Genomic DNA, 15,371 nt, shown 5'->3' on the forward strand with positions numbered 1-15,371 from the left:
TGTCCATCTTGAAACACCATAAAGGGGTTATGTTCACAGTGCATACACCGAGAAGTTACATAGAAACGTAAAGTACTCTTGCTGAAAGGTTGCAACGTAACACTACTTTATAGCTTAGAATTCAGAACAATAACACACAAAAACAGAGAGAGACAAAGCAGGCTGCTCCTTAAGGCAGCGAGGAACAGCTCACCCCACCTTACTTTAAGCTGGTTCTTTACCAGCTCCTCTGCTCAAACACTTCTCTCAAGACCCCTCTAGCCTGCAAGCAAACCCAGGAAAACCCTTTCACTTAAAGTGATAGTTTGTAATTTCAGCACTGTTTTTGATACACCACAAAAGGGGCCTAATTTTCTGAGGGTAGATGCTCAGCACCAGTCTTAAAAAACAAACAGAATGCTTTGGTGGTTTTTGGTAAGAGATGAGGTTGGGTCAAAATTCTTATCTGAATGGATGTTGGAGGCATGGATTGGGGAAGTAGGTGGATGGGTCTTGGAAGAGTGAATTGGAGAAGCTGGATGGAAATCAGAGAAGCAGAGGGAGTGGTTGTATTCGGGGCCAGAGAGGAGGGGTGAAGTGAATCCGAAGAGTTTTGAAAGCCAGGAAATCTCATTCTAAACTGGAGCAAGAGATGGACAGGAAGCCAAGGCAGATCAATGGAGGATGGTGATGAAACGGCCCAACTTCCTGCAGTGACGGAGCATGCCAGTCGCAGCACGACGAAGCAGGGATGGAAGGCTATTAAAGATGGATTGCAATAAGTGAGATGAGAAGTGATTATGTCACGAATGAGACTTTCGGCAGAGGCTGGGTTGAGGCTGGTCTGGATTCTGGTAACATTCCAAAGGCCAGAGGCAGCAGAGGGAGCGTGGGAAGAGGCCAGAAGCGTAGGCTTGGAGGTGAATTCCCAGTACGTCTGGAGCTGAAGGAGATAAGGAAGGTGACAATGGAATCAGAGATCTAGGACAAAGTGGAGTTGCATCTGTGGAGAATGCAATAGCCAGACCATGTCTGGTGAGGGAGACGAGTGTTATTCTTTGGGGGCAGGGACCGGCCTTTGGTTCAGTTTGTACAGAGCACCATGGGCTCTTGCTCCATGATGGGTCCTGAGGTGCTACTGCAATACAAATAATAAGACCAGGAGAAGTTTGGGTGGAGAATCCTCCTACGAGGTGACCCTGCATTTTCCAAATCTGAAAGGCAGCCCAGATATGGAAAACACCTGTTCGGACCCAGCTAGTCCATCCCCCAACCCAGTGTAATACATCCATCAGTCTTGAGCGTCCCACGCAATGCTCCCCCAGTGCCCTTTGGAGACCATTCCACACCCTAAGAGGCCTCACCATGGAGATGTTTTTCCTCATCAGAGGAGTAGGAGTCAGACAATGAGGGTTCACTTCCCGGTTCTGCAGACTGCTATAGCCTTCCTGTGTGACCTTGGTAAGTCACTTCCCCTCTGTAGGCCTCAGTTTCCCAAGCCTTTGCCTTGTCTATTTAGGCTGTGGGTTTTTTGAGGTAGGGGCTCCCTTTCACTAGGTGTACGTACAGTTCCCAGCACAATGCAGCCACGATTTCCGTTGTGAACCTTCAGCACTACTATAACATACAAAATAATGACAACCAGTTCCTTTTCTTAACTCCCTTTTCCCCCTGTTTACACCCTCTTGGATCCCCCTAACCGACCTCCATCCTCCGTGTTTACCCTCTTCACACCCTTGCCAGTAGTTCTCCCATCTCCCGCGGTTACAAGCTTAGACAAGGAATAATTCTGAGCTAGCCCAAACAACTGCAAAATTCCGGCTGAACTGGCCAGGGCCTGTTTTTGACACAATGACTCTTGATCTGTGATGCAGCTCAGCTTTTGTTCCCGTAACTGGTTAGATCTGGGTGAGCCAAGCAACGCGGAAGAAACTCTATGTCTGTGTGTGTGCGCATGCACAAGGGCCCTGGGCTGGAGCTTGTGTCTCTTTGCTGGTGGGGCAAGTAATTATGGGGAAATTCCTATTTTTACACCTTTGGTTGGGTGTGTCAAGAGGATTGTACGGATCACTCAGGGTTCCTCATCCCTTTTTTCCTGGAACTCCTGCCATTCCTGTCTACCTTAAGTACTTCGGTGGCCCACATCCCTGGAATATCTGAGCACCTCGCCATCTTCAGTGTAGTTATCCTCACAACACAGGGCAGTGCTACTGCCCTCATGTTATAGATGGGGAAACTGAGGCTTGGAGCGATTATGTGACTCACCCAAGGTCATAGAGCAGGAAGTCAGTGGCAGACCCGAGCTCTCCCAACTCCCAGACCCGCATCTTAACCACCAGCCCATCCTTCCTCATCACAGCCTCTACGCCTGAGGGCTATTTCCCAACATGTCTCTTATTTACTCATCAAGCCCTAGCGCCAGCATGGGCAAGAGCTAGACAATAAGGAAGATGCTGGGGGAGCAAGAGGGGAACTGTCCCTCCTTTGGCTTGTGTTAAAGGTACCATCAGCTTAATACTGTGCGGGAGGTTTGCGGTGGTTATCTATTTATGCCGCACTGCAGACGGTGGTGGTGCTCTCCAGGCACATGAAAAAGCAGGGGGTCAGATTCTGATCTCAGGGCTTGTGTACACTTGAAACACGACCACGGCGCTGCTGCAGCACGTACCTACCCTACGCCAACAGGAAGGGTTCCTGCATCAACCTAGCGTGGTCGACATGGGGACATGTGCCAGCTTCACTGTGGGCTTGGCTACACTTGTGAGTTACAGCGCGTTAAAGGAGCGCACTAGCTCACCCCCGTCCACACTGGCAAGGCACGTAGAGCGCTCTGACTCCGCGGCTGGTCCGCTCCTGGCACTCCACCTTGGCGCGTGGAGTAACACTTGCTGCGCCCCCGCTGGAGCGCCGCAACACCAGTGTGGACGCCCTGGACTGTGAGCGCGCTCTGATCGGCCTCCAGAAGTGTCCCACAATGCCTGTTCTAGCCACATTGGTCATCACTTTGAACTCTACTGCCCTGCCCTCACGTGACCAACCGTCAGACCTGCCTTTCAGATTCTCCGGGAATTTTGAAAATCCCCTTCCTGTTTGCTCAGCCGGGCGTGGAGTGCTCTCAGCGAATCTTTCCAGGTGACCATGCCGCCACGCGCCAGGCGAGCCCCAGGATGGAGCAATGGCGAGGTGCTGGACCTCATCAGTGTTTGCGGGGAGGAAGCTGCCCAGTCCCAGCTGCGCTCCAGCCACAGGAATTACGATACCTTCGGGCAGATATCAAGGGACATGCTGGAAAGGGGCCATGACCGGGACGCACTGCAGTGCAGGGTTAAAGTGAAGGAGCTGCGGAATGCCTACTGCAAAGCCTGGGAGGCAAACAGCTGCTCCGGTGTTGCCCCCGCGACCTGCCGTTTCTACAAAGAGCTGGATACGATACTTGGGGGCGACCCCACCTCCACTCCGAGTACCACCCTGGACACTTCAGAGCCCAGTGCAACAAGGCAGGAGGAGGAGGAGGAGCAAAGCAGGAGCGAGGGTGCTGAGGCGGAAGAAGACACCCCAGAATTCCTAGATTCATGCAGCCCGGAGCTGTTCTCAAGCCAGGAGGAAGGTAGCCAGTCGCGGTGGCCAGTGCTTGGGGAAGGACAAACACCAGAGGAGGTTCCTGGTAAGCGGCTTTTATTTTGGGAAGGAAGTTACTCGGTGCGGGCTCTTGGGGCGAGGAGGGTTAGGGCCGCATGCCTGCCTAGATGCGGAATAGGGCATTGAGGTGCTCTCTCACATCGCGGCAATCGGCCTGTGGTCTCCTCAAAGGTCTCATCGAGAACTTGGGCAGTGCGCTTGCGCAGGTTTCTCGGGAGAACCGCTGTGTTCCTTGTCCCAGTCAGGCTAACATGTCCGCGCCACTGTGCCGGGAGGGGCGGGGGGACCATTGCTGCACACAGGCAAGCTGCATATGGGCCAGGGCAGAAGCTGCATTGCAGTAGAAGATCCTCCCTTCCTTCCCTGGTCACCCTCAGCAGCGAGATCTCTTCCAGGACGAACTCCTGTGGAAAATGGGGGGACAGAGTTCAGTGTAGGGGCCCCCTGCTGCTGTTGGCTCTCCCCAAGGCGCAGAGGACAGTACAGCCATGAAAGAATCAGTCCCCCTTGACCCTGAGCTTATTCACCATTTTGGGGCTCCCGTGGGTTATCTGCGCTCACCTTGGGACGGGCAAATTATGCTATTGTGTAGACTGTGCTTGTTCTTAAGTACGGGGGAATCATTGCTCTGTCTGGTGTGAACAATGCCGCTTCTGTGAAGTGTTGCATTTTGCCTTTATAGATGCAACCTTGAGCTCTCAGCCGTCCGTGTTATCACCAGCCGAAAGACTCCAAAGAATCAGAAAGAGGCCACGTAGAAGCAAGGAAGGCACGTTGCATGAAGTAATGCAGCACGCAAGTAATGAAAATCGAAAAGTGCAGAAGTGGCGGGACCGTGAAAGGAGGATCCGCCAGCAGAATGAGGAGCGCCGGCACAAAAGCGCGGTGCTCCGGCAGCAAAGCACGGAGCGGCTGACAAGCATCATGGCGCACCAAGCGGACTCGATCCAGGCGCTCGTAGCCATGCCGCCGGAACACTACCGTGCCTGACCCCCCCCGCAGCCCTTGTCCCAAAACTCTTTCCCTTGTGCCCCCATGTCACCTGCAACCCACTTTCCCCAACTTCCGGGTTCTTACCACCACCAGCTGCCTCCAACACCTGGAGCTTCACCACCCAGCCCTGAAAACTACGACCCCGACCCGCTGCACTCAACCCCCGTCACCATGCAGTAGAGCCATCCTGAACTGCAGCACTCATTGCACACCACTCCCGACAGGAAGGCTGAGTATGAGAACAGGACAGACGCAAACCTGTGACTGTACCGTTCCCCACCCCACCCCCTTGCCCTTTGTGTTTCCCAAGCAGTTGTGTTTCTTTTCAATACATGAATTTTCTTTTCAATAAATGGATTTTTTGGCTTTGAAAACATTCTTTATTGCATAAAGTAAAAGATACCTCCGCCCAGGAAAGAAACAGGCACTGCAAGTCAGCGTAGCAAACACAGATTCCTACTAACATGGGAACCACGGCACTTCACTCCCATGCAGGGCACCAGATATTACTGGTGGCTTTCAGCTGCAAATTGCTCCCTCAAGGCATCCCTAATCCTTGCAGCCCCGCCCTGGGCCCCTCTAATAGCCCTGCTCTCTGGCTGTTCAAATTCAGCCTCCAGGTGTTGAACCTCTGAGTTCCATGCCTGAGTGAATCATTCACCCTTCCCTTCACAAATGTTACGGAGGGTACAGCATGCAGATATAACCGCGGGGATGCTGTCATCGGCCAGGTCCAGCTTCCCATAGAGAGAGCACCAGCGGCCCTTTAAACGGCCAAAAGCACACTCCACAGTCATTCTGCACCGCCTCAGCCTGTTGTTGAACCCCTCCTTGCTGCTATCAAGGCTCTCTGTGTAGGGTTTCATGCGCCACGGCATTAAAGGGGAAGCGGGGTCTCCAAGGATCACAATGGGCATTTCAACTTCCCCTACGGTGATCTTCTGGCCCAGGAAAAAAGTCCCGGCTTGCAGCTTCCTGAACAGGTCAGTGTTCCGAAAGATGCGTGCGTCATGCACCTTTCCAGGCCAGCCTGCGTTAATGTCAATGAAATGCCCGCGGTGATCCACAGGCACCTGGAGAACCATAGAGAAATACCCCTTCCGATTAACGTACTCGGAGGCTAGGTGGGCTGGTGCCAGAATTGGAATATGCGTGCTATCTATCACCCCTTTGCAGTTAGGGAAACCATTTGCGCAAAGCCATCCACGATGTCATGCACGTTACCCAGAGTCACGGTTCTTCTGAGCAGAATGCAATTAATGGCCCTGCAAACTTGCATCAACACGATTCCAGCAGTCGACTTTCCTACTCCAAACTGGTTAGCGACGGATCGGTAGCTGTCTGGAGTTGCCAGCTTCCAGATTGCAATAGCCACCCGCTTCTCCCCCGTCAGGGCAGCTCTCAATCTCGTGTCCTTGCGCCGCAGGGTGGGGGCGAGCTCCTCACACAGTCCCACGAAAGTGGCTTTTCTCATCTGAAAGTCCTGCAGCTGCTGCTCGTCATCCCAGACTTGCATGACGATGTGATTCCACCGCTCAGTGCTTGTTTCCCGAGCCCAAAAGCGGCGTTCCACAGTGGTGAGCATGTCCGTGAATGCCCCAAGCAAACTCGTGTCGCATGCGTTACTCGAGTCGATATCGTCGTCGGAGCCCTCACTGTCACTTTGGATCATAAGGGATAACTCAACAGCCGAACGTGACGTGCCGGCGAGACTCGTCAGCAGACTCCCCAGCAGTTCGGGCTCCATCCCCGCAGACCGAAAGGGAAGACAGGGCGCGCAGTGCAAAAACCGTTGAAAGATGGCGCCAAATGTGGACGGAAGCACAGGGATTGCTGGGATGCGAACTGATGCATCACGGGGCGTTGGGATAGGACCCAGAATGCCCCCTGCCCCCTTCCCACAAGCCACAGCGCCAGAATGGGAAGAGGGGCTCTGTGGGATAGCTGCCCACAATGCACTGCTCCCAGTGCCGCTGCAAGTGCTGTGAAAGTGGCCACGCCCGTGCGCTTGTTCCTGTCAGTGTGGACGGACTGCAGCGCTTTCCTGACTGCGCTCTCCGAAGGCGGGTTTAACTCAAAGCGCTCTACATCTGCAAGAGTAGCCATGCCCTCTGTTAAACTGACCTAATTTTCGAGTATAATCCGTTGTAAAGCCAGTCACTGCACTGACTTCAACGGAGTCACTCACCAGTGTAACAGATCCAATTCTGGTCCTACGGTCGTTGATTAAAGTGGAGCGACTCCAGTTTTCCACCATCATAACTGAGATCAGTGTGGCCCCGGCTTCACTGATTAAGTGGAATGACTCTAGATTTACCCTCAGTGTAACAGAGATCAGAGCCTGGCCCTGACTATTAAGTGGCGTGCCTTCAGATTTACACCAGCATCACAGATCCACTGATTAAGTGGAGTAAATCCAGATTGACACCAGCCTAGCTGTTGCATCCGATGAAGTGAGCTGTAGCTCACGAAAGCTTATGCTCAAATAAATTGGTTAGTCTCTGAGGTGCCACAAGTCCTCCTTTCCTTTCAGCCTAGCTGAGATCAGCTTGACCCTGACTTTATTGATTAAGAGGGTCCCCTGGGGCTGGCAGGGATGGGAGGAGGCCATGAGGGTCCCCTGGAGGAGGGTCCCTGGGGCTGGCAGGCAGGGGAGGAAGGTTCCCTGGGGCTAGCAGGGTGGATCGCACGGGACAAAGGTCCCCTCTTGGGCTGGTTGGGGGGCTGTCCCTAGGGCTGGCAGGGGTGGGACCAAGGTTGCTTGGCCTGTGGGGGTCACTGGGACGAGGGACTCCAGAATGACCCCCGCCTGAGATCAGAGTCTGGCGTGTGGGTGTGAACGCACCTTTGCCCGCCGCCGCCTTCCAAACCGATCCGCACCTCAACCCCCTAGCCCGGCTCCACCCGCGCCCGGGGCTGTGGCCCGCCGGCGGGGAGCGGCCCGGCAGTTCCCAATCCCCTCCCCGGCGTCCCCGGGAGCTGCCGCCGCCGGAGCCGCGGGCGGGCCATGGCCGCCGAGCGAGGGCCCGGCCGCAGGAAGCCGTGTCCGCTCCGCAGCGCCCTCCGGAAGGCGGCCCGGAGCCCCGGCCCCCGCGGTAAGGAGCCGCAGCGGGGAGAGGGGCGGGCTCCGGCGGGCGGCGCCCCCGGGACGGCTGCCGGAGGCCGGGTGCTGAGCCAGGGGCCGCCTGCGGGGGCTCGTCTCCTCCCAGGGGTCCCGGTCCCGCCCCCGCCAGCCCCAGGGGACCCCGATCCCAGCCCTGCCAGCCCCAAGGGACCCCGATCCCGTCTCCTGCTTGCCCCACCGACCCTGCTCCCACCCCCAGGGGACCCTGCTCCCGACTCCTGCCTGCCCCACCGACCCTGCTCCCACCCCCAGGGGACCCCGATCCCGTCTCCTGCCTGCCCCACCGACCCTGCTCCCACCCCCAGGGGACCCTGCTCCCAGCCCTGCCAGCCCCAGCGACCCCGATCCCAGCCCTGCCTGCCCCACCGACCCTGCTCCCACCCCCAGGGGACCCTGCTCCCAGCCCTGCCAGCCCCAGGGGACCCCGCTCGCGTCTCCTGCCTGCCACAGGGACCCGGATCCCACCTTTGCCAGCCCAAGGGGACCCTGGTCCCACCCCCACCAGCGCCAGGGACTCTCCCATGCCAGCCCCAGTGACCCCGGTCCCTCCCCCACCAGCACCAGTGACCCCGATCCCACCGCTGCCAGCCCGCCCAAGGGACGCCGGTCCCACCCCCGCCAGCCCCAGAGATCCACCCTGCTAGCCTCAGGGAACCTTCTTCCCCTGCCAGCCCAAGGGGACGCACCCTGCCAGCCCCAGGGACCCTGCTCCCGTCTCCTTGCTGCCTCACAGCCCCTGGTCCCTCCCCCGCCAGCCCCAGCGACCCCACTTGCACCTACGCCAGCCCCAGGGGACCCTGCTCCTGTCTCCTGCCTGCCCTACCGACCCCGGTCCCACCCCTGCCAGCCCAAGGGACCCCCCCCCCGCCTGCCCCAGAAGACCCTGCTCCCATCTCCTACCTCCCACCCGAGGCACCCTGCCCCCACCCCTGCCTGTCCCAGGGGACCCCCCTGCTAGCCCCCAAGGACCCAGCAACCCCGCTCCCACCTCTGCCAGCCCCAGTGACACTGGTCCCACCCACACCAGCACTGAGGGCTCTCTTGTCAGCCCCAATGACCCAGGACCCACCCCCTCTCCCTGCCAGCCCCAGAGGACCCTGCTCCAGTGACCCTGGACCCCCTGCCAGCCCCAGGGGCCCTAGTCCTCCCCCCACACGTCCCAGTGACCCCCACAGGCCAAGCAACCTTGGTCCCACCCCTGCCAGCCCCAGGGACAGCCCCCCAACTAGCCCAAGAGGGGACCTTTGTCCCGTGCGTGCCATCTGTAGGAGATCCACCCTGCTAGCCCCAGGGAACCTTCCTCCCCTGCCTGCCAGCCCCAGGAACCCTCCTCCAGGGGACCTCATGGCCTCGTCCCATCCCTGCCAGCCCCAGGGGACCCTCTTCCTAAGACTTCTCCCATCCATACCAAATACGCTCAAAAGAGTCAGACCTCTGGCTTCAGCAGTAGAAGGTTCTTCCCTATGATGAAACGGACACTTCCTGTCCTGTGGGGAAGGAGGTTCCCAGGTTGGGGCCTGGTTGTGTGTGTTGTGGGGGAGGGGATGGATTTGTGGACTATGGTGCCTGTGATCCAAACTGAAAGGTGTTGCGGAGGCTATTTCATTTGTCCCCACTTGTGTTAATTGTTTTGCCTGCTCGGTCAGTTCCGCTTGTAAATTACACATCCCAAATGCCCCTCAGTCACACCCCTTCTGGGACCACCTTGCACCCCCTGAATTTGGCCGAGAGGTGTACAGGGGAGGTGAGCACCCGAAACTGGCTGTGTTTTAGCCTCTGTGTTGAGGTGGAGCAGGAGAGAGGGAGGTCTCTGTGGGTGGAGGGAGGAGATGTGGGGCGGGGTGTGTGTGTGTGTGGAAGGCCTTCTCTCACAACTGGAGTAGTGAGTGACTAACAGCACTAATTGTTTCACGGATAATGGGGAAACTGTATTCAGCTGCAACTCCCACTGCATTGGTCTGGCTGGAGCTTGGGTCAATATTGACCTACACCTCTGTCTCTTTGCCTGCTATTATTCCCATGGCACCAAAGATCCAATCCAACGCCCACGAAAATCACTGGAAAGGCTCCCCCTGGGACCCAGGTGGGCTTTGGATCCAGCCCTGAGTGTGGCACTGAAGATCCTTGTGCTCCAGGGGGGAGTCGAAGAGGCCCAGCCCCTGACAGGATTGGGCCCGTAATAAAATAGATCTGGTATATGCCCTATGGCATGATTTTCAGAAGGCGCTCAGCATCTCCCCCACATGAGCTGGGAGCACCCAGGGTCCCCGGGAATCAGGGCCTAGGTCACAAACAAACACAAACCAGCTCCTATTCTTGCCCTTCATGCGGAGATCTCAAACGTTAGTGAACAAGGCCTCACCTCCCAGGGCTAGGTCAGTATCATTCTCCCCATTGTACAGAGGGGGAAACCAAGGCACGGGGGAAGCAGCTTACCCAAGGCCATACAGCAAGTCAGTGGCAGAGCTGCGAGCAGAACCCAGGCGTCCTACCTCTCGGTCCCCACTGCTCTGCTGAGGAGGGACTTGCCCACACATGGAGTTACTCAGGAATAGCTGTTTACACTTTAAATTCATACCCTACCTCAGGGGTAGGCACATGAGCTGAATGTCAGTGGCATTCGCACTGCCCAGGTCCTGGCCACCGGTCCAGGGGGGCTCTGCACTGTAATTTCATTTTAAATGAAGCTTCTTAAACATTTTAAAAACCTTATTTACTTTACATACGACAATAGGTTAGTTATATATTATAGACCTATAGAAAGAGACCTTCTAAAAATGTTAAAATGTATTACTGGCACGCGAAAGCTTAAATTAGAGTGACTAGATGAAGACTCGGCACACCACTTCTGAAAGGGTGCTGACCCCAGCCCTACCTGAATCTGAATTAACTAAACCCTAAATCCCTTTACAGAGAGAAGAATAGAGCCCAGGAGTCCTGACCCCCAGGCCCCACTGCTCTGATTAGTATATCCTGCTCCCTCCCAGGGGCAGGAATAGAATCCAAGAGTCCCGCCTCCCAGTCCCATGCTCTAACCCCTAGACCCCACTATCTCTAAGGACAGGAACAGAACTCGGCTCACAAGCTTTTTGAGGCAGGAATGGTCTTTTTTTTATGTGTCTGTGCAGCACCTACCACCGTGGGGCGGGGCCTTTAGATATTACTGCAATGCAAATAACCACACAGGCATCCTAACTTCTAGCGCCCCCCTTTCTCTAACCACTCGTCCACCCTGCTTCTCAGAGGTAGGGATACCCACAGGTCCTGTCTCCCTTTGCCCCCCTGCCAGGCATGGAACCCAGGAGTCCTGATTTGAACCTCCTTCTCTCTCCCCAGAGCAGCTGCTAACCCCTCCCGTTCCTCTCTAGTTGGGGGTCTTTAATAGGTTAGTGTCCCTTTGACCCTAGGCTTGGGCCTGAGAAAAATAAACCTGCTAGCCTGGCTGAAACTGGCCAGGTGGGTATTTCCCAATTAGTAGCTCCCCCATTGATTTCTTAAGGACCCTTGGTATTCTCTGTCTCCCTCCTTGTTCTGTTTCCTGCTTGCTTCCCTGCTAGCAGCCGCCTTTAATTTCATGCCACACAGTCACACAGAATAATAGTAAGCAGGTAAACTGAGGTACACATGATGCTTATCAAAAAGATAATGCGGCTATCGCCCTCATTTTCCAATGCTGGTCTCTCGCTCTCCCTCTCCTTAGATAGCAGGCTGGACCCATCCCAGAAGCTGGTGGGGCGCTGGGCCTCCATTAACTTGGTCTCCAGTGTCCCCTCCCAGCTGCCCCCGCAAGAAAGCATGGAGTCCTCCCAGGAGGACATTGCAGAAGCCAGGCCGACAGCCGCCAAGCTGGAGCAGATCCTACCCCCGGAGGTGCCTTCAGCCGAGACCTTTAGCTGCAACCCAGCGCCCTGCCCTCACCCATCCCTGGAGCACCAGGCAGGCCAGCTGGGGATGCTGTCCGGGGAGTATCTGCAGATGTGTTTAAGCAGCATGGGAGAGTCGCCTTTGCACAGCAACTTGGCATCTGCCTTGCTACCTGCAGTACCTTCCTCAGATGTTCCTTTGCTACCAGCCAGCGCGCCCCCATCTCCTAGGGCCTCCTGCATGGGTAAGTCATATCACGCCAGTTTGGACACCCTAGGCTCCGCTTCCCCATACAATCAGCCCCACCTTGCAGTTCAAGTAGCCTAGTCCCCGGGTTAGCCCTTAAGGCTACTGTCTAAGGCTGCAGGTTGCCTGAAATGCTAGCTGTAGGAGAGGTGAGAACTGCTCCCATAATTGGTCGTTAACTCTGACACCTACTGACCAAAAACCCCATACATTGTCCTTGTTAGCTTTTTCACTGCTGATCGTTTCAGCAGTAAGAACTAGCTAGTCTGGCATAGTGGGAGGAGTCTAATTACAGCACAGCCACTCCCTCGCCCCCTCCCCCCCCACTCCTCTTGACGACGTTAGAGATGTTTAGAGGGAAGTAATGTGGCTGGAACTTGAGAGATGTGGGTTCTGTTCCCCGCTTTTCCACTGGCAGGTTAGGTGACCTTTAGTGCCCTCTTTGTGCTGGTTTCCTCATTACACAGATGGGGCTAATGATCCTGACTCTCTTTTGTAAGAGGCTTTGAGCTCTCGGGGTGGAAAGCACTAGATGAAAGTGAGGGGCGGTTACTAAACAGACCTGGTTGCCATTCTTTCAGAAACCAATGCAGCAGTGGATCCCGAGACTGGAGAGTGGGCACTGGCCTAACCCTGTCCATCTCGCCCCTCTTCAGAGGGCTGATCTCTTCCCCGGGGCCGGCCACGCCTCAGACCCGCTTCTCTCCTCCCTGCCGCCACGTCCTTCCGAGCTGGAGTAGCGATCCGCCATTCAGCGTCCCAGCGATACTCCCTACGCGATGGGGGACATTAACCACTTTCCCCTTAACATGCTCCAGGGGGCAGCATTTAGAATGGTGGAGAATAAACCCAAGCTAGAGGGTCCCACAGCAGAACCCCTGAAACCTTCCAGATTCACACCTAAGCCCTTTGTGCCTTCCAAGCGCTCGACTTCCCGCCCATCCTCCATTCTAGCAGAATCAATGGCAGCTTTGCAATCTCTTCTAGACAGGAGCAGGGCACCAGTGAAATGCAGCCACCTCTGGGCTGGAACACAGCAGCACCGCAGAGCCTGTTATGGTCTGTGTGCATTTCACAGGGACAATTTAGGGAAGGAGGTTGATTTGGCCAGAAGCAGAGGGGGGATTCAGGTTAAGATTTTTTTTTAAAAAATTGCGTTTTAGGTTGTCTGAGTCCCCTTAGAGGCCCCCCACTGTCAGAAAAGATCAAGCAGGCACCCTCTGAAAATCAGGCCCCTTTAAAGAGGTCTCAGACTGGGTATTCAATGGGAAAGCAGGATCCCTTTTACGATCTCTGCTTCTCTCTCTCCACCCTGTCTGTCTTCCCCTCTGTCATTCCGTCCCTGCAGCAGCTCCTGCTGGTCATGGCCTTCCCTCTCCTGTGTTCCCCTTCCTCACGGCACATTCTGTAGCCTCCCTGCAGATCGAGTACCATGCAATCTCTAGCTAGGTCCTTAAGACTGCCTGGCTGTTCAGTCTACATCCATCAACGGTGATCTTCTCGTACTCCCGAAGCTTTGGGCACCCACATGATTGCCACCCAGCAGCGGCCTTGTCCAAGCGTTTCCGTCAGCGCTGTGAGTGAACGAATACTAGTGCCAGGCTGCAGGTCCTGTGGGAATGGGAAAACCATGCAGCTGCCCTGTTCCCCATCGCACCTGCTCAAATGAGCACCTCCCCCCACCCTGAAGTCCCTTATCGCTTTTGCAAATCTTGGTCTTTGCCATCTACCTGGGGGTAGGTGTCTCTGGGCTTCCACCCTATGGTTGAGAGGCGCTAGAGAAAAACCTGCAGGGTACAGAAAGCACCAGCTGCAGCCTTAAAGCATTGAAACAAAATTCTACTGCTTACAATCATGCCAACACTTGTTTTTCCAAAGGCTGGTTTTAGCCAACTCTGTTCTTTTAAAAAGAAGAGCTCTCCACTTTTTTATATAAACACTCTGGCTGAGCTCCGACCTTGGCCCTGTGGGTCCCACGCTTCCAGGCGGGTTATGCTAGCCTCAGTGGCTCACTGCGACCCTCCACATAGCCCTTCTCTCTCTAGGGCCAGGGTTACAGTCTGCTGAGCCCTTTTCATCATAAGCCAGCAAGGAGGTTGGTGAGAGAACTCCCACAGTCTCTGTTGTCCCTAAGGGCTTATTCCAGAACAGTTTTGCCTCCTGTCCTGACAGGGGCCTGTCTTCCCCTCCCACGAGATGTTTCTGTAGTGGCAGGTTGGGGGGCACCTGGGCCCGCCTTCTACTCCAGGTTCCAGCCCAGGGACCCTAATGGTAGCAGCTGTTGGCAGCCGACCTTTCACTGCCAGAGTTGCTACATTTCCCTGGGCCACTTCCCCACAGCTCTCCTGCTTCTTCACCCTTACTGATGGCTTGAGGGTGTCTTCATTAACCAGCCTTTTGGCTGCACTTCCTCTCCCTTGGCTCTCCTCAGCCTGACTGGAGTGAGCCCTTTTATAGTATCAGAAGGGCCATAATTAGAGTCAGGTGTTCACATTACCTTAATGACCTCACCTGACTCTTTGCAGGTTAATTGGAGTCAGGTGTTCTCCTGAGCCTGGAGCAGCCCCTGCTCTGGTCAGTCAGGGAACAGAAAACTGCTAATCCAGTGGCCAGTATATCTGCCTTCTACTACTCTGCTGTACCCAACTGGCCTGGGTCTATCACCACACTTTAAAGAGACATCAATATTTGTCCTATAAACACTGATCTCACAGCCTGCCTGGTAAAAGTTAGGGGCTAAAACCTCACCTAGGCTTCCATGCATTCCTTTGCAAGCGTGTTACACAAGCTGCAGGCTGCCAGGTAGGCAAGCCAGTGTTGTGTACGAAGAGCTGTCCCTCCCTCTTAGAGAGGCATTTCATGTGCAGGAAAGAGAATTGGCACCTACCACGGCCTCAAAGGATTTTTTTTTTTTGGGCCACTAGACCCTGCCTCAAATTTATTTTTCTTGTTCACGCGTCACTTGCAATACACCAGCTGCAACATTCTTGTCAAGGGTGAATGGTTCTCCCAAAGGAGGGGGTAATGATGGATGTGGGTCAATCCGACACCGCGTGTCAGCAACAGATGAGTTCCCCTTGACTGCAGAGGGCTTTGGATGGAGGCCTAAGAGAAAACAAGTAGGGGAGGGATTGCTTTTGCATTATGTCAGTGGGGAAAATAAATAAATAAAGGATCTTTTACTTTCGTAAGTTGTGTAACTTGGTTCAGTCACTTTGAACTACCTGGAAGTTCTTGTATAAAAGGAGCAGAGCACATTTAAAAAAATAATCAGGCTTTCTATCCTGCAGGAAAGTCCAGTATGTCTGTATCTGTTTCCAGGCTGAATTGGGGGAAAAACAGTCTCAAAACTTTTCATGAACATAAGAATGGGGATAGTGGGTCAGACCAATGGTCCTCTATCTCAGTATCCAGTCTAAAGAGTTCTAAAAAAATTCCCATTTGCAAGTGTCTAATTGTTGTGGGTTGATATTAAGCTCTCTGCCTTCCTGAGAGGCTGCAATGATTGATGGGAGTTATAGTTCTG

General features: G+C 54.9%; 1 protein-coding gene and 1 long non-coding RNA gene across 2 annotated transcripts; one reads left to right on the forward strand and one right to left on the reverse strand.

The window, feature by feature from the left end:
• Positions 1-82: 82 nt before the first annotated feature.
• On the reverse strand, positions 83-7,590 carry LOC122463780. Its single transcript, XR_006287406.1, has 2 exons — positions 7,457-7,590; positions 83-922 (listed from the first exon to the last, which is right to left on the reverse strand). It is a non-coding gene; the product is annotated as an uncharacterized LOC122463780 (long non-coding RNA).
• Positions 7,575-15,036, forward strand: LOC114020553. The gene is made up of 3 exons (XM_037882781.2): positions 7,575-7,706; positions 11,436-11,843; positions 12,427-15,036. The coding sequence occupies exons 1-3, from the start codon at positions 7,619-7,621 to the stop codon at positions 12,474-12,476; spliced, it is 546 nt and encodes a 181-aa protein (XP_037738709.1). The 5' UTR covers positions 7,575-7,618; the 3' UTR covers positions 12,477-15,036.
• Positions 15,037-15,371: the final 335 nt, after the last annotated feature.

This window comes from Chelonia mydas, chromosome 24, assembly GCF_015237465.2.
Source record: "Chelonia mydas isolate rCheMyd1 chromosome 24, rCheMyd1.pri.v2, whole genome shotgun sequence".
NCBI lineage: Eukaryota > Metazoa > Chordata > Testudines > Cheloniidae > Chelonia > Chelonia mydas.